Source organism: Rhineura floridana, chromosome 7 (assembly GCF_030035675.1).
Source record: "Rhineura floridana isolate rRhiFlo1 chromosome 7, rRhiFlo1.hap2, whole genome shotgun sequence".
NCBI lineage: Eukaryota > Metazoa > Chordata > Lepidosauria > Squamata > Rhineuridae > Rhineura > Rhineura floridana.
Genome location: NC_084486.1, coordinates 19477143 through 19502542, shown reverse-complemented (window position 1 = coordinate 19502542; position 25400 = coordinate 19477143). Strand labels below are relative to the sequence as shown.

At 41.3% G+C, this 25400-nt stretch overlaps 1 protein-coding gene across 2 annotated transcripts in view; it reads right to left on the bottom strand.

Moving 5' to 3' along the window:
- The window catches only part of NRG3 (neuregulin 3), a 1022346-nt gene that overhangs the window by 32397 nt on the left and 964549 nt on the right, over window positions 1–25400 (bottom strand). For both annotated transcript variants that reach the window (XM_061634989.1, XM_061634990.1), the window contains exons 5-6: window positions 17694–17796; window positions 3247–3373 (exon numbers count right to left, since the gene is read on the bottom strand). In XM_061634989.1, the coding sequence (XP_061490973.1) occupies window positions 3247–3373; window positions 17694–17796 (230 nt within the window). The remainder of the gene's footprint in view (window positions 1–3246; window positions 3374–17693; window positions 17797–25400) is intronic.

Genomic DNA, 25400 nt, shown 5'->3' with positions numbered 1-25400 from the left:
CTTCCATTTTGTAATACTGTATTTTACATCTGCCTGTGCTGGTAGCATAGCAACAGTGGCAAAGCTCTGCTCACAATGGTAAATGTGCCATCTTCCTAACCCCCAAATGAGCCAGAAGCAGTGTCACCCTGGGTCAGTTTGTGGGGAAAGCCAGCACTTTATGAATGAGGCTCATAGAAATCTTTTGGTAGCCAGTGTAGCTGGGCAAGAATTGGTGCCATGTGGCTGGACCATCTGATGTCCCCATTAATAGTCTGGCTGCTGCATTCTGCACTGGCTGCAGTTTCTGAACCCTCTTCAAAGATAGCTCCACATATTGCAGTAACCTAACCTAGAGATCACCAGAGCATAGATGACTGATGGGCTATTCCCCATCCAGATATGGGAATTATAAATTTGGTAAGTGGCCTGGAATCATTGAATGAAAAGGACTCAGCACCCTCCAATTCCCATGGTTCCATAGGAAAGCCACAATGAATGAGCAGGGCTGTCCCCACTAAGCGGTTTGCAATAGACACATGTAAAGGGCAGCACATTGTCTAGTATCATGTTTATTATGACTTTAACCATCATCAAGGGCAACCAAATGTCTTGGGCTATCTTTAACAATGGCTCAACTTGTTTAAGTTTGTTGTGTAAATGAGATGGCAGAGCAAAATCAGCTTTGGTTTTGGGTGAAGATCTCTCCAAACAAAAGCTCTTCTTATTTTGTAATATCTGCCAAAAGTGCAGCCTGTGCTATTATGCAAAGTAACCTTCAAGTATGAGATAGTCAATTGTGCTGCATAATGAAGGCATCCCATTAATCTTGTCTCTCTGTGAAGTGAGAGAGAAAAAAGAAACAAACTATCAGCTCCAGTAAATGGAGTGTAACAAACTGTGAGATGGGGAAGATTCCTGCTTATGGGCCTTGAATTTCACTATCTCCATGCATCTGTTCACAGAGAAGCAGTCACATTTTTAAGAAGCATAAACAATAAAAGTGTTGAAGGATTGAAGAGTTCAGAGAGGTTTTTTTTAATGATATTGCTTTAGTTATGATGCAGGGTATGATCAGAATACATTTGGTTCAGGGGGGAAGCTGATTATTGTAAGAGCATAAGAGGACAGGAGAATGAAGGGAAGGAAAGTAAAAAAGAATTTGAGGGACAGAAAGTAAATATATAGTTGTTGAAAATAATTATCTCAATTTCTAGTTGATAGGTAGGTAAGGCAGGTAGGTAGGTAAATGGGAAATGGACTGCCTTCAAGTTGATCCTGACTTATGGCGACCCTAGGAATAGGGATTTCATGGGAAGCGGTATTCAGAGGGGGTTTACCATTGCCTCCCTCTGAGGCTAGTCCTCCCCAGCTGGATAGGGCCTGCTCAGCTTGCTATAGCCGCACAAGCCAGCCCTTTCCTTGTCCGCAACTGCCAGTTGGGGGGCAACTGGGCTCCTTGGGACTATGCAGCTTGCCCACGGCTGCACAAGTGGCAGGGCACGTAACCCCTAAGCCACTCAGTATTATTATTAAGAAAGAAGCTGAATCCTACAGCCTTAAGAAGCTCTGGTAAGACCCCTCCTGAACCCCACCTCCCAAACGTTGGGGATTTAAACAACTATTACATCTGCCTCATTTGGGTGAAGCACTGGAGCAGCAGTATCTTAGCTCCAGCTATTCCTGAACAAAACATATTATTTAGATCCATTTCCAGTCTGGCTACCAGACCAATTTTGGAAATGAAACTGCCTTTGTCATCCTTTTGGGTAATCACCTAGTAGGTGGAGGGAGTGAGACCCTGTTGGTTCTTCTGGACCTCTCAGTGACTTTTGATACCACTGACCATTGTATGGATTGTCTTGGGAAGATGGGGTCATAGGACACTCTTTTTCAGTGGCTCTGATCATTCCCTGCAGGGTCAATCCGTGGTGGCACTGAGAACCTGCTGTTCCACTCGATGGCCTTTGGCTTTCAGGGTGCCACAAGGTTCCATCTTTTCTCTGATGCTTTGTAACATCTACCTGAAACCTTAGAGTTAAGTTATCCAGAGATTGGACTAAAATGTCATCAGCCATATGACTTTTTTCCATCTTCTTATCACCAGAGGTAGTGGGGCCAATAAATTTGTGCCTGCTGTCAGTTCGGAAATGGATGGTGATAAATAAGCTTAAAACTTAATCCAGGCAAGATGGATGTAATGTTGGTCAGGGTTTTTTAGTCAATCTAGGTGAATATATACAGACAGTCCTAAGCAGAGTTTCATTCCCCCTGAAGAAGCAAGCAAGCAGCTTGGGAGTGTGCCTGGACCCAGCACTTTCCTAGTATGTTCAGTTGATGATGATGATCAAGAGGTCTTTTACCAACTTCAGCTGGTTTGCCAGCTGTGACTTTTCCTACTCATACTCCAGCTACTTCCAAGATGAACTACAGCAAAGTTTGGAAGCAGCAATCATTCTGTGATCTATCAGATTACTGATGGGGAGCTGGAAGACTGGATCATATAACCAATCTTGTATCATCTGCATTGGTTTCTGATTTGTTTCTGGGCTCACAGTTCTAGTGCCAACCTCTACAATCTAGGCCTATGTTACCTCTAAACTTGCTTTCTGTCCAATCCTTAAGATCACCATATGAGACCGTGCTCATAATCACATGCTGATTTCTGCTGTTAATGGCAAATGAGCAGGGATAAAGAGAGTTAGCAACTCTAATTGCTGCCATCATGCAAATGAAATGCTTATGGAGCAGTGTCTTACCTAAGGTCATGCAGTGAGTTTGTAGTTGGGATGAGGTTGGGATTGAAGATTTCCCACCTCATGGTTTTAGCTATTATGCTATATCAGCTCTTACTCAGCTGACATAGAACTGAAAGCCTTGTTCAGAAATAACTATGTGTCTTTTCTCTTAGGCTGCTCTTTTTCAGCATAAACCTAAATAGGTCCCAATGACATTGGATCAATGCAGCAGGCTCTTCAAGGCAACATCTTTGTATATCCTAAATTGCTCTCTAACTTTTTCTATAAATTCTAGATCTATTCAGATGCTGGGATTTATGATGGCAAACCATGACAAAGCAGTATAATAAAGCTTCATTTTGCACTGTTTTAACAGAATCTGTTCGAAGAACGCAACATTTCTGTTGAGTTTTTGTGGTTCTACTGTGCCACCGGTGCAAATCCGTGGCACATCTAGGGCTGGGGAGAAGATACGAGACCCAAACCACCAGCATCAAAACATTCAGCAAGGGTTGGCAAAGCTACTTACATTTTGCAGCTGGACCCGGCTTTGGGCCCTAGTCTCTGATTTTGCCATCATGCTGGAAGCATGAAGGCTGTAGGTTTTCCCATTCTGTGTCTCTTTCAGCTGTTCCTGAATATGTTTTGTTTGTTTCCTGCAAAGAAGAAAAAAACACCCAAATAAATATAGGCATTGATTATTTATCTTCCAATCTCAATGATTCTTATGCAGTTTCTCTTTCCAACAGTCCTTGATCATTTATGACAATTGATAACTAAACAAAAGCAGATCCAGGAAGGCTAGAAGCACTTGTTCTCAGTGATATGGGTGTCATATCCAGCATGATATCCCTGGGTTGAGATTAGGGATGGGTGAATCTGTCAATTTCAGTTTCTCTCAGTTTCTCATTTTTCCAAACTTGTTCAGCTTCCCGCATTTTCACATCAGTTTGCATTAAAAAAGTCCTAATGAAAATTCATCAGCATTTTAGTGCAAATTTATCTTAAGATACCCATTTTTGTATGAAGTTTTCCCTGATATGCATATTTTTGCAAAGCAATTTCCCCTAATCTAACACATTTTTGTATGTTGTTTTCATTAATATATGCATTTATATGCACATTTTACCTTAGTATATGCATTTTTGTATGCATTACTTAGCTGGTGAATTGCACTGCAAAATTTGGAGAAATGCAAATTTTGAAGGAGGACTGCATTTTGGTTTGTGCATTGGTTCAGAAAGTGCAGACTAGGTAGGTTTGCTTTTAAATGCAAATCAGAAGGAACTGGTCCCCCATCACTAGTTGAGATCCACCCTCCCCCATGATATCCTGATGTCAATCATGTCATGGGCTTGATATAATGTGATGGGGTCATAACACCTTAGCTGGAATAAACTGACCAGATCACTATTGTTTTTTTCACCAAATAAGGGAAAGAGGGTGAAACTATGGGATGCATTCTTATTTTATGGACACACAACTTGATGCTACTAATGGGTTTACATATAACTACATTCTAGCAAAAATTATAATAAAATATACCAGAGACTTTAAAAGCTAGAAACAGCTGGGATAGTTAAATTCCATTTAAAAGTCACCAGTGAATTAAGGGCTTTATTTTGCTACTTTATTTGAAAAACAAATAGGCTTCATGTATTCCATTAGCTGCATATGTTAGCAGAACATCTGTAAAATAAGTTGTTTAGCCTTTTATAGGAAATTATTATGTATGCTATGGCTTTTATAAAAGGCCACATAAACATCAGACTGCATTATCTTTTTTTCTAAAAAAAGTCTCTCTTTCATACACTCATATTTCCAATCCTAGTATTCTATTTGCTCACAACTTAATACTTAAGATGGACTCTTAGCTATGTGTCCCTTCCTCCCCCATGTTGTACAGACAACCAGAGTCATAACATATCCCAGTTTTTACGAATGAAAGTTTAAAAGGTTCTCAAGGAATTCAGTTTACATGCCAAAATTCCATAGAATAGCTGATCATTAAATTACATGTTGTAGGTGATGTGATATTTCATATGCCTGAGACTCTTAGGACAATGTGTGTTTAAGCCAGGATGTAGAAGTCATTATCATTCTGCTTCATGAGACACAATAGCCCTATTTATGTGTTCAGGTGAATGCAGGTGGAGAGAAAGGATGTGGACAAACAAGACCTGCCCCCAACATCCCCAAATATACCAGTTCCACTTTTGACCTTCATGTGTTGAGTGCAAAGGTCTGAAAGTGCATAGTTAAACTATGGAATTTGCTCCCACAAGATGCAGTAATGGCCACCAGCTTGGATGGCTTTAAAACAAGATTAGACAAATTCACGGAGGACGGGGCTATCAATGGCTACTAGCCGTGATGGCTGTGCTGTGCCACCCTAGTCAGAGGCAGCATGCTTCTGAAAACCAGTTGCTGGAAGCCTCAGGAGGGGAGAGTGTTCTTGCACTCGGGTCCTGCTTGCAGGCTTCCCCCAGGCACCTGGTTGCCCACTGTGAGAACAGGATGCTGGACTAGATGGGCCACTGGCCTGATCCAGCAGGCTCTTCTTATGTTCTTCTGTTCTTATGTAAAGGAGATTGAATGCACTTGAAGTCTCTCTGCAATTAGGTTGGGGACCCTGCTTTATCACTTGAATCCCCAGTCAGACTTTGTAATGGGAGAATTTATATATACTTGAGGGGGTAATTCTTGGTTCATATTAATGGATCTTGGCATGAGAGCTTAAGTCATAGAACATCCTGGGAAACAGTCCCTTCAATGAACTCTGAGTTGATTGTGACTTGGAAGAGTCAGAACAAACTTTGTGGCTTAGACTCCTAAAAATGTATAGTGCAAAATGAAAATCCTTCTAATCAGAACAGTGGGACCATATTGGTAGAATTTATGATATCCTCCAGACTGCATAGAGATAAAGACCAGATCTCCCCAAAACAGGAATCTATACCACATACCACACTGTAGACAGCAAGCTTATTTCTTAACTCATCTGGTAAAAACAGATCCTAACCCTACATTTCAAATTATTTCTTTGTTCTTCTTCCCCCTGCCATGCAATCTGTCCCCCAGCTTACATGCAACTCTATGCTATCTGAAAATACATTTAAGGTTAGGTTTTGCCTGGGCTAGGTTGGCACGCTCGGGGTTCCAATCACTTTCCAAAGGCTCCATGTTGCTCCTTAAGGACATCAGCTTACTGCGCAAAACATCAGACTAGGGAAAGGATGAGATCTTTTGTTTCTGGTTGCTGATTTAGAAAAGGACTTCACCCCTTCCCAGAGAAAGAAATCTTATTCCTAACCTGCAGTCTGTTACTCTTCAGAAAACATATATTTATTATTTTCTTCTTTTCTTCCTGGTGTGAATCTATGTCTTTACAATCTCGGAAGTGATTAGGTATAAAGTCTCTCTATACTTGTATAGATTTAGAATTTGTGATTGTGTTAGTTAGAACACTGCCCATGTTGATTACTGTAAATGAAATGTATATATTTTCTGTTTCCTCTTCCAATAAATTAACCTTTTTTAAAACCTTTTGTGTGTTTTCTTGGGGATATTGATGGAATCATACACACAGCAATAGCGCAGGTTGTAATTCCAGCAAAAGATCCTGCTATGCTCTCGAGGGTGTGTTTAATCTATAGTGGGTAAACACACATGGGGGATTTAAATATACATGTGTAACAATTTTTGATACCCTTCACATGTCATTCAGTAGTGGAGGCATCCACTGGATCAAAAGCCCTTCCGCAAGCACTATGGCGCCAATTAGATTCCACCCATCAGGGAAAGGTGTGAGATGATGTCATTATGTGCTTTCCCCCAACCTTATTTCACATTATTGGCTGCCACTGGTGGGTGATTGGGGAAAATTATGTAAAGATATCCCATCATTGCATTTCCATAGCTGCGTATTATGGACATAGGTAAGATAATTCAATGTGGAGTTGCTGTTTCAGCTCTGGTTCCACCCTAACTAATGATGTAATCTGGGGTATATCATGCATACTTGTGCAGAAGGTCTGTGCATGCAGCAGGGTTTATTAGATTGTTTTTCTCTATCACTTCCATGCACTAAACCAAAAACAAAATTTACACTCTCTCCATGACTAAAAAAGGGCTTTGGGGTCTTAACAGAAGAGCTGATGGAGGTATGTGTGTGAAATTTCAATTAGCATCAAATTCACTCATTCTATGCTGTCTATGCACATTTAACACAGGAATGGTGGCAATATTTTTTAAAGTTAAAAACTTGAAACCCAAACCAACATACACTCGAGTGAAATTAATCTTGTCTTGGCAACAGATCTTTTTAATTTGTTTTATTTATTTATTAAATTTATATCCTGTCCTCCTTCCCAGTAGGAGCAGAGCAAACAGGTGACCAGCCAGCAAATGTGATTCTGCACATACCGGGGAGGTGGGGAGAAAGGCAAGACACCGATAGCTCGATAACTAGGGCCATGGCTTTAGATAAACATACAGAAGAGATCTGCTGCCTTCTAGTGAGGTGGTAACTGCAGACAGAAGCAGGATTTAGCTGTCTACTGCTTATTCAAACAGACAAACCTACCCAGTCCTGGGCTGAAGCAGTATATTACCTGCCTGCTTCCCATGGAAAAGTCCTTTAAGGTGTGGAAGAAATCCTCCAACTCACTTTCCCCAGCTTTAAATGTGTGAGCCAGTTAAACCTCAAATGGGGTTCTTTCCCAACTCCCCAGGTCTCATAGCCCCAAGAAGCCAATCAAGAGAATCCCCTATTGTCATAAAGGTGCCACAACACAACTCCCAAGTGACTCATCTATTACTCATTTCCACAGTGCACTAACCTCGCAAGCATGGCCAATCCAATTAACTGACACCACCTCAGCCAATCTTTGCAATCAAGCTCCCTGATACAGGATAGCATAAGTGAAAACAAACCACAGTCCACAGTAAATGAGGACAATGAGCAAAAAGTATAGGCAAATTGTATTGCCTATACTGATACCTATAGGGTGAGCATTGTACTGCTGGCATTTGGGGCAGCCCTAAATTGCATAGCCCTGCTCTGACCCGCCTGCTGGATCAAAGCTGCTGCATACTCTGCATGCCTTACCCTGTGAGAAGGTGCAAAGCTGCACCCACCATACGACACCCTTCCACTGGCTGGGTAAGCGAAGCATGTTTAAGTAAGAATACCATTGAAATCCTGTATCTTAACAAAGACTTTCATGCAGTATTTTGAATGTTGGCAGGGCATATTTGAACAAGAACAATTGAAGATATCAGCTTCACCTATTCTAGTTCCCCAAAGCATAATTACAGGAACAGATTGTATATGAAAAGCTGTAATGGCCCACTCTACTTATGCAACCAATTTAGTCGTCGAGGCTAAATGTAATGAGTAAACGATGCCAGTGTTTTCTCAGATCCCCAGTTGTAAAGTCCAGTCCCTGATCCAGGGCGAGAATCTTCCCTTTGCTACTCTAATTTTTCTTTCTGCAATGAAGTCAACTCAAGACAAGATTACATCTCTATGGGTAAATGCTAATAAGCAACTGCTCCACAAACAACCACTTTGATCTTCCAATACGGCGAATGGTCAAGGTTCCATCTGTTCTCTGGAATACCCTGCCATGTACTGTTAGTGAGGCAGAAACAGTGGCAAGTTTAACATACCGCCTGAAGACCCAGCTATTTAAGCAGGCTTTCCCTGGTTCCTAAGATTAATCACACAGCTGTTATATATATATATAACATGTTATACATATAAATGCTGTTACCAATGTGGCAGTTATAGAGCTTTGAGGATGGAATGCTCAGAGGGGCTTCATTTGCAGAAGCTAAGTAGTAGTGGTAATATAATAAAAACCTCTGTTTGGTTAATCACAATTACGTTTATATATATATATTAGGTGATTAACGGAATCCTTATAGGGATGCAGAACAAGCTTGAGTGAAGTTCTGTTTGTTGCTTTCAAAACTGTCTTTTATATATATATATATATATATATATATATATATATATATATATATATATATATATATATATATATATATATATATATATATATATATATATATATATATATATATATATAATATGACATTTTATGTAACCTGCTTAGGGATTTTGCATGTTAAGTGGTATATAAATATTATTGATGATGATGATATATGAGCTGTGAGAGTTGGCCTAAGGTCCTTCATCATCTACCCACACCTGCTCCAAAACAAAGACAATGCACTATTCAATCATGTTGCAACAATATACTGCTATTCTTATTCTTATTACTGCTGTATTTGTGGGTAGAGAATTTGGGGAATGTACTTCACAAAAATTTTTGGGGGTGGGGGTGAAATTCCCAATCAGTTTCTCCAGGATGGGGATTCACATTAGCAATGGCAGTAGCAAAAGGGTTTTCTTTTTTCTTGAGGGTTGGGGTTTTGATTTTGGTTTGTTTGTTTCTTTGTTTGCCACTCCCAGTGGTAACAGCAGCAATCAATGCATTGGCAGCCTGACCACCCTGGATCTAGTGTTGTTCTGGGGCATTGTGGGGAGGAAATGATGGCTGCCATACATAAAATGGTGGACAATATTTACAGAAAATTCTGCAAAGTGGACTTCTTTTTCTTTGGGGGAAGCAGGAAAAAAGAAAAAAACTACACAAACGTTCACAGAAAAATAATTCTGAGAAGTTTCAGGTCAGCACAAAATGGCATTTTGTTTTCATTTTTATAGTTCATGCCAGAAAATAGTTCCATTTGGCAAGTGACCATGCCTAAAGGCTGGTTTACACTTCATACAGAATTACCACTTTTTCACTAGAAGTGTAATTTAAGGTGACTTTTCAGGCCCTTGCCATCTCTATGTGTGGCCCTCCAGATGTTGTTGGATTCCAACTCCCATCAACCCCACCCAGCATGGGCAATGGTCAAGGATGATGGGAACTGTAGTTCAGCAATACCTGGCACAGATTCCCCACCTCTGCTGCAAAGGTTTTCAATGAAGTCAAACAAATTTCAGTAAGATCCCTATAAGAGCCAGGCTGGATCTGTGGGTAGCCATACACAAAGCTAAGGGTTCTTCTCTGCTCAGGGGTCTCAAGATCATTTACCTCTCTTTTCTCTTCCTGTACTGAAGAGGCCTTGGAGGCCTACCTATACACAGTTATCGATAGTTCAGCAGACTAGGTTTATCCTAAGATAATGAGTGGCCACTGGCTAAATAGGCGGCCTATAAATTAAAGTTTATTATTATAAGTTTATTACTTTGGGCTTGACAACATGGTGCTGTGAACACAATGACGTCTTTGAGGTCTTCCCCTAGAGCCCACATAGTCTCTCAGCCCCCTTGCTCATTGCCCCTTGGTCATGAGGATGGTTACCCTTTTCTTCCTTGAAAACTCCATAGAGTTGAAGTTAGAAGGGTCTTTCCCACTTCCTCTTTTCAACACTATGTGCTTTTCAAGGCTTAGATGAATTCTACTGGATCTGACTTTTGCCGAGATCCTTTTTTATAGTGAAGTCTGTGTCCACGTGGGCTTTCTGCCTTTCTCTCTATCAGGGGATGGCTGACCTACAGGAAGGGATAGAAAAGTGATGAGAGGGGGTGGCACCCATGGCACTTGCTCAAAAATCCAAATGTGCCCATGGCCCTAAAAAGGTTGGCAACTGTTGAGGTACTCAGCCCAAACCTTGGAGTAACTGACAAGCTATTTTTTAAACTGTTTTTCCACCAATAAAGATTTGGTTATTGTTTTCTTCTTTTTTAAAAAGATAAAACCTGTATACTACTTTTGTGCTTCTTCGTTGCAGATTAATAGGGAAACCCGAAAACACACCTCCTCATTGGAAACTCAAATGATACGGATTTATGCTCCTGGTTTGCTAAGTTGAAAATAAGTTAGCATCTCTCTCAAGATCCAATATATTTACTGACAAGGTCTTATTTCTATAAACATTCTTGGGATCACGGACTTTAAAAAGTCATAAAATCTATCTTAAATTTATTCTGACTGTGTCATCATTTGCATCAAACCATGGGAGTTGTATGCATGCATTCAATATTAGAAATAAAAAAATAAACATGGTCAGATCAAATGAACATTCAACAAGATTTACTCTTTAAATGTTATAATAGACACAGCATAAAAAATAGCTGCAGAGTATACTTATTTAGCACAGAGTGGTAAGCGGCGGTAACGCAGCCGAAAGCTCTGCTCACGGCCGGAGTTCGATTCCAACGGAAGGAAGAAGTTGAATCTCCGGTAAAAGGGGTCGAGGTCCACTCAGCCTTCCATCCATCCGTGGTCGGTAAAATGAGTACCCAGGATATGCTGGAGGGTAAAGAAAGGCCGGGGAAGGAACTGGCAATCCCACTCCATGTATACGGTCTGCCTAGTAAACGTCGCAAGACGTCACCCTAAGAGTCAGAAATGACTTGCACTACAAGTGCGGGGACACCTTTACCTTTAATTGTGGGAAAACGTCATACTGATTCATGGGGGTTATTAGAATTGTTTTATGTGCATTTTAATTATGTCTTTCACTACTATGCATTTTGCAAGCATAGATACATTGATGGCTGTCAGTATAAATCCATACACACACGCGCACACACACATCTGAGGCTGATTCAAAGAATTCCCAGTGTCTAGCATTCCAACTATGTGTAGCTTCTGTTATGATGTACGGAAATCATTGTGAGAGGGCATTATTATAAAGTTCCAGCTCTAAACTATTATATTTGAAAATAAACACCTTAGCCATTTTGGGCATACATTTCATCTTCCCCCTCCCCATTGTCAGATCATTCTAGCAATCACAATATCTTAGGAACATAGAAATCTGCCATATATTGAGTCAGACCATTCATCCATTGAGCTCAGTATTGACTGAAAGCAGATCTCCAGGGTTTTTTTTGGGGGGGGGCATTATCAGTCCTACCTGGAGATGCCAGGGATTAAACCTGGGACCTTCTGCATGCAAAGCAGATGTTTTACCACTGAACTACAGTCCATTTTGGATGGTGTGAGCTACTTTCAGATGTTTAGCTGGTGGGGCAACACCCTAGCCATTTTGACACTGCTGTCGATGAGTGAGTGAGCCTCATTAGTCATGGTTCATATAGAGTGTTATCCCCTCCCATAATTAATTAAAACCAAAACCAGATTAGGTAGCCTACCAATCTGGGCACAGTGTGTAAAAAGAGTCCCATTCCCAACACCAGTCATTTCTAACCTCAAAATCATCATCATCATCGTTATTGTTATTGTTATATCCCGCCCTTCCTCCCAGCAGGATCCCAGGGAGGCAAAATCATCCTCCCCAAGTTACTTTTCCCCAGAGGTTGCCCTATCTTTCCTATCCCATGAGTGAAAAAGGAGCTTGGGAAAGTGATTTAGAGCTAATAATAATAACAAAAGTGTTAAGCAGCTTCTCTACATCTACCCTTCTTCCACCCAGACTCGAAACTTACATAGGATAATTTTTTGCTTTAAAAATCAACCACATGGTGCTTCCTGCAAAGCGCAGTTTGAGCCTAACCCTTAATCACCACCATTTTTTTACTTTGTTACATTGAATGTCTACAGCATGGTTAATGTCAACATTCATTTGAGAAAATGGACCATCCCAGACAAATGCTGTGAATCCCTGGAAACAAAATAAATTGCCAAATGACAACAGCTGGCAAAATAATAATGTTTGAGAATGCTTGTCTGAAATTCAGGGAAATGTATTTACAAGCTATAAGAAACTGCCTTATGCCAGGTCAGACTGTGTGTCCATCTAGCTCACTGTTCCGGACTAGCTTGCAGCATTCCAAGGTCTCAGACAGAGGTTTTTCCCATCACCTGCTTTCTAACTGGTGATGCCAGGGACTGAACCAGAAATGTTCTACATGCAAAGTACGTGCTCTGTCACTAAACTATGGTCCCTCCTCAATGTTTATTTTAAAACAGTCATGAAATTCATCTGGGGTTCTCAGCATTAACACGTGAATATCAACATTCACCAAGTTTTGGACATTCACTATATCATACATGCATACAAAATAAAAGTGGAGAGAGAGAGAGTATCTATCTATCTATCTATCTGTCTATCTGTCTGTCTGTCTGTCTGTGTCTGTCTGTCTCTCTCATCTATCTATCTGTCTGTCTGTCTGTCTGTCTATCATCTATCTGTCTGTCTATCTGTCTATCTGTCTATCTATCTATCTGTCTGTCTGTCTCTCTCTCTCTCTCTCTCTCTGTCTCTCTCTCTCTCTCTCTCTCTCTATCAATCTATCTATCTATCATCTATCTATCTATCTATCATCTATCATCTATCAGTCTATCTGTCTATCAGAGCAGGCTAGAAGCATAGCATGAACCAAAACAAAAGGGCAACCAAAATGATCTAGGTGGTAGAGCAACTCTCCTGTGGGAAAAGGTTTCAGCATTTGGGGCTTTCTAGTTTAGAAAAAGGATACGTAAGGGTGGAAACGATAGAGGTGAATAAAATTACGCATGCTTTGGAGAAAGAGAGGGAGTCATTTTTCTCCCTATCTCATAAAATAAGAACCTGGGGCCATCCAGTGAAGTTGAATGTTGGAAGACAGTACAGACAAAAAGAGATACTTTTTCACACATTGCCTAGGTTTCCTCCTTCTTTGCTTTTTTCCTTTTCCTTTTCCTTGTTAAATTATGTTGTTTATGTTTTTATGTTAGCCACCTTATGTTTGGGCTCTTTCCGGAGGAAGGGTGGGATATAAATTCAATATACTACTACTGCTACTACTACTACTACTACTACTAATATGCAATTTGCCTCTACAAGTTGTAGTGATGGCTACTAGTTTGGTTGCTTTAGAAGGAGATTAGGCAGATTCATAGAGGACAAGGCTATCAATGGCTGCTAGCCATGATGGCCGTGTACATTGTTGGCTGCATGCATCTCAGTACTAGTTGCTGGGTTTCACAACTGGGGAGAGTCCTGTTGCGCTCATGGCCTGCTTGCAGACTTCCCATACACAGCTGGTTGACAATTGTAAGAACAGGATGCTGGATTAGATGAACCTTTGTTTTGATCCAGCAGGGCTCTTCTTATGATCTTCATTTATTTATTTATTTATTTGATTTATATCCCGCCCTTCCTCCCATTCATCATTTAGGAATGGAAAAACTCAGCAAAACTAGATTTCAACTTCTAGTGTTCTACCATGAGTAAGTGCTAGTCTGTCAGAAATATTCAATAATTCCAGTTCCCATTTAACCTATGACTCAGTCATGCCATAAGTTGGACCTAGGTGGGCAGCCGTAAAGGATTCTTATAGGTGAGACTCTACACTGTCATTCTATACTTTGCTGTGGCTTAGTCTCATTAATTCATAATTTGCTACCTGTTGACTTTTGTGAATTGATCATTGGTCAGTGTGGTGTAGTGGTTAAGGTGTTGGACTATGACCTGGGAGACCAGGGTTCGAATCCCCACATAGCCATGAAACTCACTGGATGACTTTGGGCCAGCCACTGCCCCTCATCCTCATGAAAACCCTATTCATAGGGTCTCCATAAGTCAAAATCGAAGGCAGTACATTTACATTTTTATTGGTTTAAGAGCCACAAAACTGGTGCTTGTGCAATTTGTGGCTGATGGACTGCGCGCCACAGCAAAGAGGATGAGAGGGACAGAGACAGCTTTGATTTTATTTGGTCAGTGAAGCCAGTTCAGTGCAATAAAAAAATGTCCAACTCAATAAAAGTTAAAATCTTAAAGAACACATTGGTGCATTTGAGTATTCCAAGGATGCAAACACTCAAGTTGTATAATGCTTAAGCATGACATGCAAGAATACAGATTTCCTCCTTCAGAAGAATTGTCTAAAACAGAGAACATAAAATGAAGATATCATGGTTAATTGGAAAAATAACAAAAATGTGATCAATGTGTTGTCTAGACAGCATTTTATTACAACGGACCTAAGTCTTATGTTCCTACTTTTTACCTCATTCCCTTTGTTTCTTTTTTGTGAACATAAATGGCCAAAGTCAAGCGCTCTTCAATTTTATTTATTTCAGTGAGGAAACCATGTTCTGAAATCTTTCTCACTGAAATCAACGGGATTTAATTTGGGCTGCAACATTCCCAGCATGTTTAGCTGTCCCAAACAATTGTTCATCAGATACTTTTCATATGGTATGGTTAGCCAGCAAGCTTTTGAGTGGCATAAATATTTCTTTCTGTTGACATAACAAGACAAGAGCAGGAGAAAGATGAAATGGGGGGAGGGGGAAAGTTTGAAGAAATAAAATAATTTTCCTTTCAGTGGGTCTAACAAAAAGGCACTTTCAGAAGAGATACTCAAATTACTTTTTGAATCACCCCTTCTATAGTTCCCAGGACAAGGGTCTGCCTACATATTATGTTTCTAATTACATATTATGACTAATTATAAACTTTGATACATTAGAACAGCCTTTCCCAACCAGTGTGCCTCTAGATGTTGTAGGACCACAATTTCCATCTTTCCCGACCATTGGCAATGCTAGCTGAGGCTGATGGGAGTTGTGGTCCAACAACATCTGGAGGCACACTGGTTGGGAAAGGCTGCATTAGAGAGTGGGCCAAAGTAGATGTGACATTAATTACGTGAATGCAGTTAACATGCACAATATTTGTTAGATAAATGTCAGCCATGAGGAAACCTAAGTAGCCTCAAGAACATAGAGGCATGGGTGGAAAGAGAGAATATAACTCTTCCTTTCTCAGCTATAAGGTCCTGACAGAAATTGCTTCTCCAAAGTGCCTTTGTTGCCAAGGGGGGCATCTCTTGAAATGCAAATAACCATCTTAGAGAGATGCTTTTTGTCAGAACTGCAGCAGTGAAAGAAAGAAAGAAAGAAAGAAAGAAAGAAAGAAAGAAAGAAAGAAAGAAAGAAAGAAAGAAAGAAAGAAAGAAAGAAAACTTTGTCCTTCCCAACTTCGCAGTCCTGAGGCTGCACTTTACATAACAAAAAGCATGTCTGCTACATGCATGAATTCAATTAATGTCACATCTAATTTGGCTCCAAATGCAACTTGAAGTGTGACTATGGGTTTGAGCATGCCCAATGGAATTTTTGATATCCCCCCCCTTTGAATAGCAGCACCACATGTCATGAAAGAAGCTGCTTTTGAAATCTTTCCCAGCCTCAAAAGTGGTCGCAACATGGCATGATGGGAGAGTGCTGCTATGTGAAAAACACAAATCCAAAGTTTCCTTGAGCACACAGGACTAGTCACACTGTTGCTTGGATGCATCCCCGTCTACACTGACTGAAATAAGAAAATGTGCATCCATCAGATCACTTGAATTAAGCAGAAACATTTCTAGGAATAATCAGTCACATTTAAAATGGCCCATTTTTTGTGAAACATATTGCAATGGCTACATGTAGAATCTGGATTTTAAAAACTCATTAGCTGGAGAAGGGGGTTCAGATTTACAGAGTAGTGGTAGCCAATAGCAATGGATAGGTATAATAATGGATACTGGAGGAGGGACATGTGCTGGACTTTGAAATGGTCCAGAGTAAAGTAATGATCCAGAAGATTGCTAATCACTCATTCTGGTGGTGAGTGCCACCTGGATTGTAGTCAATCCTGGGAAACAAGAGGGAAGTATCAGAAGCATGCTCAGGGGAATCCCAAGGTTCGCAGAATTACAACCCCTTTTTAAAAACAAACAAACAAACTTAGGGGCAGCCCCATCTTAAAAAACACAAGAAGGACTGAGCTTGCTCAGTAGCCATTGAATGTAGAATAGCAGTGAAAAGACAAACAGAATTGGAGGTGGAGGGAGAGAAAAGAGTGGAATGTCCTGCTAGGAAGTAATGGCTGGCTGAAACCGTTAACAAGGGCACTCCTTTAAGGAGGGAAATTATATGGAAATATTTTATTGCAGGTCCCACTTTTCCATGACTGTTAATGATGCTAAGCAGGCTTTTCTCCCTCACCATAAAGAACAGCCCACTGGTTTACACAAGACAAGTGGACAACTGTGACCTTATGTAGGGAAGGATGTGCAGCTCTTTCAGCCCAAGATGTTTTTCTAGTCTTGTAGAAACAATTTGGGCTACCATCAAACTCCCTCAGATGTTTTGCCTGAGGAGAAAGTTCCCTATTGGCTTTGAGTCTCACTTTACATAAAAGTCAGGGGCAACCTAAAGAAATGTGGGACCTACCAGCTCCTAAAATATATCATCTTATTGAATTATCTTGCCTTCCCACAAAATTTCCCCAATGTTTTCGCCTGAGAAGGAACCACTAAACTACTTCACATTTTATTTTACATATAACTTCTGTCAGGGCTTCCAACAGGAACATTTCCTGGTGGATTGTGACAATATTTACACACATCCTCTCTTCCTTTTTTAAAAAAGCAAGTGTGGACTTTCATTATTAAATGCTAGCATCCAAATCTTGTGAGCCATGGAGCAGGTTGAGCCATGCCCTTTGCATATTCTTATAATCCATAAATCTATTGTGAATTGAACTGGATACTCTCCAGCCAGTTGCAGAAGTTATGATGCTACAAATTTATTTATTTTATGTATCACAAAATTGTCTCAGGACGTTCCACACTGTTTAATCCAAATCCAGTTTTTGGGATATATGAAAATCTGGAAGGAAAATGTTGCCTTTTCAGACATTTAGGGAGGTTTGCTCTTTTATAAGATCAAGGAAAATTAACCTGTTCAGGCCCTTCCCATTCATCTGTGCCCGTACATGTGAAATCGGATAAATGAAGTTATGAGTGTCAGTAATGGAGATGCCAGGAGTATTTGCACAGACACTTATCTTGCAGCACATTAACTCACAAGGGAGAAAAAATGCATATGAGGAAGTTCCTGGTATTTCACTCTCTTCATAAATAATGCCATGGATAAGTAGTGGGGAGGAAACACTAATGAACTGAAAAGGCAAAGGACAGGACAGAGACTAGACAAAGGCTCTTACTTTGTTTTGAAGTAGAACGCTGCACAGATCATGCCCACTATGACTATGCCAAAGACGATACAGGAAATAGACAGCACCTGCCGCTGGTAAACCTCTTCGCTCTCTGTGGACAGTAAAATTGAAAATTATGGCAACATTAAACAGCAACATCTAGAAATAAGGGGATTTTTTTTAAAAAAATGTGCACATTATTATGACACATTATTTGTATGAGGAACAGGGTGTGTGCAAGTTTTGGCTTGGATAAGCAATAAGTGGCTTAGGGTGAAGCTGCATATTGTGACAAGAGACATAGGACTGCTGTGATGCCCCAAACAGAATTATCCCCCAAGAAGGCCCTGTAAATGTGTAATAGGGTTTATTGCATGAAGTGGTGCCATCACATTGTGTGTTTCTGCACTCCACATTTTCCTGTGAATACAGAAGCGTGTGATCAGATGATATGGCATATCACACAGGAAGTGCTCTTACACATTACAGGGGAGTAGGGTAGAATCTGACCCAGGGATGCTGTATGAAACATCAGCCCTGTATCTCAAGTAACATGTAGTCTCACCCTTTGGATGCAATCGTATACCCACTTGCCTGGGAGTCCCAATGAACTCAATAGATCCTTACTTCTGAGTGGACATGCATAGGCCTGAGCTGTTAGTTACTCATCTAAGACTTTGGTCTTAGAAGCTTCTAGTAAAGGAACAAAAGTCTCATGAGGTTCCCTTCAAGTGGATGCTGGGGAGTGGGGACCTAGAAGAAAATAATTATGAGAACCAAGGGTGTTTAACCTAAGTGATCATTACCCTGTTCTTCAGAAAGCTATTTAAATATCAATGGAGCAGGGTGGGTAAAAGGTTGGAAGCAGGAGTCTGTTTCTAATATTCAGTCATATTTATTACTCACTATGTTTCACAAGGCTCATTGGGATTCATTTGTTCCCTCGCTACCTCCTTTCTTTAAAAATGCATGGGGGGCAGGGCGGGTCTTGTTTTTCGCTTTTGACTATGGAGCACTCCTCCTGTCTAACCCTCCATGTTGTTCCCCTGGATTTTAGGTATATAAACACAAAACGCTGAAAGATTTACAGTGCTGAAAAGAAAGGAACAAAACCAAACCCCAAAGAAACCCCTGCAGTTTGACAGAGTTGGATGAAAGCCAAAGGCTTTCCACAGTCTCTAATGTGCTCTGCTGCACAGGGCATTACTTTCCTGAGAGTTGGGTGGTTTTAGGGGAGGGGCAAGGAGGGGAAGCAATATCCTTGGTAAACATCATGGTCACATAATTAACTTGCAGAGAGGGATGAAATGGAAATCAAGAGTAAGAGAAAACATTCTATCTTGTGTGAGGACAAGTACTGGACAATTAATAGGCAGGTGGAGCACTGTTTAGGGAAATTAATCCATAATTCCTTAAGTGATTTATTTTAATGTCAAAGGCTTTCTTAACATACAGGCTGAGGGTCAAATTGGCTGGATTAATATTGCTACCCATTAGTATACGGCACAGGAATTAAATATAAGGCTTCAAGGGAAAATGTATAGATTTAAAACTGTGGATTTGGGCAAATATCAAATAAATACTTCTTCTGATTGAGAATTCCATGCATACACCCAAACATTGCCCCATTCATTCGAAATGACGGGGCAGGACTACATGGAACAAAGGAATGCACTCAAGATCTGCTGCCTTCACTGAAGTGAATGGGGAATCTGTAGGAGGCAGAGGTGCTCTGTGGGCCAACCAGAACTCTTGCACCTAGAAAATAGTGCTGAACCAGAGCAATTGTTTTTGTTGTTTTAGCAACAGAGTGAAAACCATCTTCTCCCTCACAACAATTTGTGTTGATCTTTTTTCTTTTAAGTCTCACTCTTTTCAATAGGGAAAATGTAAACATGCATTTAACTCTCTGACTAACATCTATAGGGCTGAAAACTGTTTCATGAATTGTATGGCAATGAATCTGGATTTGCAACTGAGTGTGCACTTGGCAGGGAGCTGCTGCCAGTCCTGGCTCTCTGATGAGTGCACCTATATGATGCATGCATTTCCAACCACATTTGTCTCATTCATATTTTATATTTTTATGTGTACATTTAAAAATATTGTAGGTGTACCCCTAGCACATGTAATGTGTGCCCTTTGGATTGTATTACTTTGACTGAAGAATGCGCAATATTTTTCAACTGAACTATATGCTTCAAAAACATTTTAATTTGTTTAAAGTGTCGCCAACTAAAAGGTTTGTAAGATAAATCTATTTTAAAACAGAAAACAACATGTTTTAAAAACAGCTGTGGATATTTATTTTTCACCCACTCGGGTTCAGACCCACAATCAATAATTGTAATGTATATCCAGAACATACTAGAATCACCTGCTGAGTTCAGCACTAGTTCCTTATGTAGTGTGTGTGTGTGTGTTTCCCCAGAATGAAACTGCAGAGGAAGTAGCAGCAGCAGCAGCAGAGTACATGTTACAGGTGCCTACATGTCACAGGTGCCCTTCACATGCAGCTGGAAGTAAATGATGCAACCACATGGGTGGAACAGATCAGGGTGCTGATTGTCTGCCCTGCCCATGTGGCTGTGTCATTCACAAGCAGCCCATAGCCACATGGGATTGCATCCCAGAAAAGCAGTTTCTATGCAGCTACGGCTGTGTGAGAGATTTTTGTACACTAACGCTAATGTGAAGTTAGCATCAGAAGAAGCCTCAAGAGTTTAACTAAGAAGAAAAGCCAGTCTGGTTCTAGTCCATATCACTTTGATATATATTCATTTATACGTATGGTCACGTTTGCATGTATTCATTCATAAATGTGATCTGGCCTGTGTCTGCATTAATCTGTAATTTAAAAAAAATGCACACAAACTTTACACTTAAATATACATATTTAATTTTTCCTACATGCTTTCTGACAAAATTTGCATTTCTAAACATAGCTTATCTCAAAATATACGCTTTAAATGAATTTCGATATGTTCTTTGAGCCACAAACGGCATAGCAAAATTCAGAGTAGCACAAACTCTGAAGGATAACTATGTTCTGATCCATACATTAGTCTAGGTGGTGCAGATCAGTTTGTATCAGAATTCACAAACAATGAACCCTCCAAAAGTCCCTAGTCCAGTCTGTAGGGCTGGTTCTAAAGGCTGGCCAGGTGAGGCACTGGCCCGAGGGCCCCTGGAGCTACAGGAGCAGGACAGGACAAGCTTCCAAGCTGCCTGCCATCCCCCCGCTTCACCTACCTTTCTCTCTGCTGTTTTTTGCAGTGCGCGCAGGGTTGCCAACAGTCAAGATGGTGGCAGAGGTTCCTGTAAGAGGCTGAAGCCTCTGCCGCCATCTTGATTGATGGCAGCAATGAGCATGCGCGCATGCGTGCCATCAACCAAGATGGCGGCAGAGGCTTCAGCCCCTTACAGAAACCTCAGCCGCCATCTTGGTCGATGGCAACCCTGCACGCGCAGTGCATGCAGCCGCAAAAAAATAGCAGAGAAAGGTAGGTGATGCGGAGAGATAGAGGGGAAAGCGGGCAGCTCGGAAGCTCCTGTCCTGCGATCCGTGGCTCCTATCATGGAAGGGGAGCGGAGGGGCCTGGGGCAGGCTGGTGCCCAAGGGCCCCAGTATGCCTGGAGCCGGCCCTGCCAGTCTACTTGCAACTGCCATTACAGCCTAGTTTTGCTAGGCAGTAGCCTACTTTCTCTCCTAGTGATGGATCACTCCTGACTTTGTCTTCTTTAAGTCCTTTCCTCCTCTATTTTTAGCACCTGCTTTATCCACCCTTTCTTCATGAGGGCCTTCCCTGCTGCTCTAGTATCACAGCAATTCAACCAATTGCTTTCAGAGTTATCAGTGCCTAAGTATAAATTCCAAAGTGTTATTTTTATTTATTTTATTTTATTTATTTAATTTAATTTATATACCGCCCAAAGCTCTCATAAACTATACTGAAACTTAGTGCAGAACTGAAACAAAATGCTTCCTCCAACTCCACATTCTTTTCCTGGTGTTTGACTGGTATCCCAGTTTAGCATTCTTTCAGGGCCACCTCCAGGTTTTTGTGGTCCTAAGCAAAAGTCCTACAGTGGACCCCTGATCCTTTACTTATTCCACCCCTCATCCCAACTGTCTCATACATACATGATACTGAGGCCAACCTCTACTGCTGGTGTTGCCCAACCTCCATTAGCCAGAGCATGGAGATCATGGTGGGCAAGGAAAGCTCCAACTCCAGCACTGTCAGTACCGTCTAAAGATTTGGCCAAGGGAAAGGTTATTGGGGCAGAAGTGGGGCACCCACAGCACAGAGAGGGAGCAAGGGGAGTCTTGCCCTTCCGTGAGGTTCTCATTGCTGTCCCAGCCCATCTGTATCCTACACATGAGTCTGCGCTGCAGATGGAGAGGAAAATGGAAAGGAAGTGGATCATTCACTTAAAATGAACAGGTCTGAGGCTGCACAATTGCTGTCCCAGACTCAGGCCTCCTCCGTACATTTAGTTGCAGCTGGCCCCTGTTGCTGTGAGGGCACCAACAGATATCTAGACTTTGCTGACTTCTGATGCTAACATCCCTGACTCCTTGGGGGAGAAAAAAGAGTTGGAATGCTGCCACATCAGTTAGGCCCAAGCAAGCAGCATGTAGGCCAGATCTTGATATGTTGTCCATTTCCAAGCTTACCTTCAAAACAAAAAAACAGTTAAGTAGCAGAAATGGGGCTTTTGCCTGGTAAATGGGTCCTTATGACTTTTAACTAAGTAAAAAAAAAGAAAAAGAAAATGGAAGCCACAGATTGAAACAAATAAGGCATATCATAGAGACTGAGGCCAGGTCTACACAAACAACAGTTTGCATTCTGTTGACTTTACCACTTCAGACTGCAACTGGGGGATTTCATATCTTAATGCTGCCCCGTGTTTAAAAAAATAAATAAAAGTAGTAGTGGATAGCATGGTGAGACAGCTGCATGCACCTAACTTCTGGTTTGGCAAGTCACTGCTGTTCACTTAGAGGGGGATGAGCAAGGTGGCTACGAGGTTAGCACAGTGCAGATACATCTGGAGCCAATCCAGTGCTCCCACTGGTGCATTTGCACCTCACCGGCCTCATCAGTGCCTCGTCTCTCCCACTGTACGTCCTGGTAGGCAGCAGCAATGTAACCATCTAGAGGTCAGGTGAGTGTTGCTGCTCCACCAAGCCATCTGCTACTGCCTTGAATGCTGAAAATTTTTAGAAAACTAGTTCTCAGGGGAGGCTATGCTAGAAGCTTTCTCCCCTGTCAATTTATACACACCCGCCCCATGGTGTGAGCATTCAAACCTACAGTACTCCAATTATTGTCTGAAATGGTGTAATCCAGAAAGAGTTCACAGCCTAAAATTCTGCAGGTATAGACTGACACTTATATAGGAAATGTATCTGAACTGCCACTGTACATCCCAGACTATCACACAGCTGTTGGAAATCGGAGACATAGCCTTTTCTGTGTCAGCCCCATGGTTGGGGAATTCCTTCCTCGAAGAGGTGAGACTAACTATATTCTTGATGGCACTCAGGTGTACAGTGAAAACGTTATTATTCCATGTGGCTTTAATGGCTTTTAATATATGAAGGTAGTGGTGGAATAAGGATTGAAGGATTTACTTTCAATTTTTATTACTTGACTGTTTTATTTGGCTTTGTTCTTTTAAAATAAACAACTTTGCGGGACTCTTGCTAGGGCTAAAAAGCGCTATAAATGTTTTTTAAATAAAGAAATCCATTGGACTCCTCATCTCTTAGTAAGCTTCATTACTAAGGATCTCCTTTACTATGTTCCCACTTGCCCTAATAGACCAGCCTCCCATGTGTGTGTGTGTGTGTATGTAAGTAAGTGAAAGTGAGAGATTTGTAAGCTAAGCCCACTTGCCCTAATAGACCAGCCTCCCATGTGTGTGTGTGTGTGTATGTAAGTAAGTGAAAGTGAGAGATTTGTAAGCTAAGCCCACTTGCCCTAATAGACCAGCCTCCCATGTGTGTGTGTGTGTGTATGTAAGTAAGTGAAAGTGAGAGATTTGTAAGCTAAGCCCACTTGCCCTAATAGACCAGCCTCCCATGTGTGTGTGTGTGTGTATGTAAGTAAGTGAAAGTGAGAGATTTGTAAGCTAAGCCCACTTGCCCTAATAGACCAGCCTCCCATGTGTGTGTGTGTGCGTATGTAAGTAAGTGAAAGTGAGAGATTTGTAAGCTAAGCCCACTTGCCCTAATAGACCAGCCTCCAGTGTGTGTGTGTGTGTGTATGTAAGTAAGTGAAAGTGAGAGATTTGTAAGCTAAGCCCACTTGCCCTAATAGACCAGCCTCCCATGTGTGTGTGTGTGTGTATGTAAGTAAGTGAAAGTGAGAGATTTGTAAGCTAAGCCCACTTGCCCTAATAGACCAGCCTCCCATGTGTGTGTGTGTGTGTATGTAAGTAAGTGAAAGTGAGAGATTTGTAAGCTAAGCCCACTTGCCCTAATAGACCAGCCTCCCATGTGTGTGTGTGTGTGTATGTAAGTAAGTGAAAGTGAGAGATTTGTAAGCTAAGCCCACTTGCCCTAATAGACCAGCCTCCCATGTGTGTGTGTGTGCGTATGTAAGTAAGTGAAAGTGAGAGATTTGTAAGCTAAGCCCACTTGCCCTAATAGACCAGCCTCCCATGTGTGTGTGTGTGTGTATGTAAGTAAGTGAAAGTGAGAGATTTGTAAGCTAAGCCCACTTGCCCTAATAGACCAGCCTCCCATGTGTGTGTGTGTGTGTATGTAAGTAAGTGAAAGTGAGAGATTTGTAAGCTAAGCCCACTTGCCCTAATAGACCAGCCTCCAGTGTGTGTGTGTGTGTGTATGTAAGTAAGTGAAAGTGAGAGATTTGTAAGCTAAGCCCACTTGCCCTAATAGACCAGCCTCCCATGTGTGTGTGTGTGTGTATGTAAGTAAGTGAAAGTGAGAGATTTGTAAGCTAAGCCCACTTGCCCTAATAGACCAGCCTCCAGTGTGTGTGTGTGTGTGTATGTAAGTAAGTGAAAGTGAGAGATTTGTAAGCTAAGCCCACTTGCCCTAATAGACCAGCCTCCCATGTGTGTGTGTGTGTGTATGTAAGTAAGTGAAAGTGAGAGATTTGTAAGCTAAGCCCACTTGCCCTAATAGACCAGCCTCCCGTGTGTGTGTGTGTGTGTATGTAAGTAAGTGAAAGTGAGAGATTTGTAAGCTAAGCCCACTTGCCCTAATAGACCAGCCTCCCGTGTGTGTGTGTGTGTGTATGTAAGTAAGTGAAAGTGAGAGATTTGTAAGCTAAGCCCACTTGCCCTAATAGACCAGCCTCCCATGTGTGTGTGTGTGTGTATGTAAGTAAGTGAAAGTGAGAGATTTGTAAGCTAAGCCCACTTGCCCTAATAGACCAGCCTCCCATGTGTGTGTGTGTGTGTATGTAAGTAAGTGAAAGTGAGAGATTTGTAAGCTAAGCCCACTTGCCCTAATAGACCAGCCTCCCATGTGTGTGTGTGTGTGTGTATGTAAGTAAGTGAAAGTGAGAGATTTGTAAGCTAAGCCCACTTGCCCTAATAGACCAGCCTCCCGTGTGTGTGTGTGTGTGTATGTAAGTAAGTGAAAGTGAGAGATTTGTAAGCTAAGCCCACTTGCCCTAATAGACCAGCCTCCCGTGTGTGTGTGTGTGTGTATGTAAGTAAGTGAAAGTGAGAGAT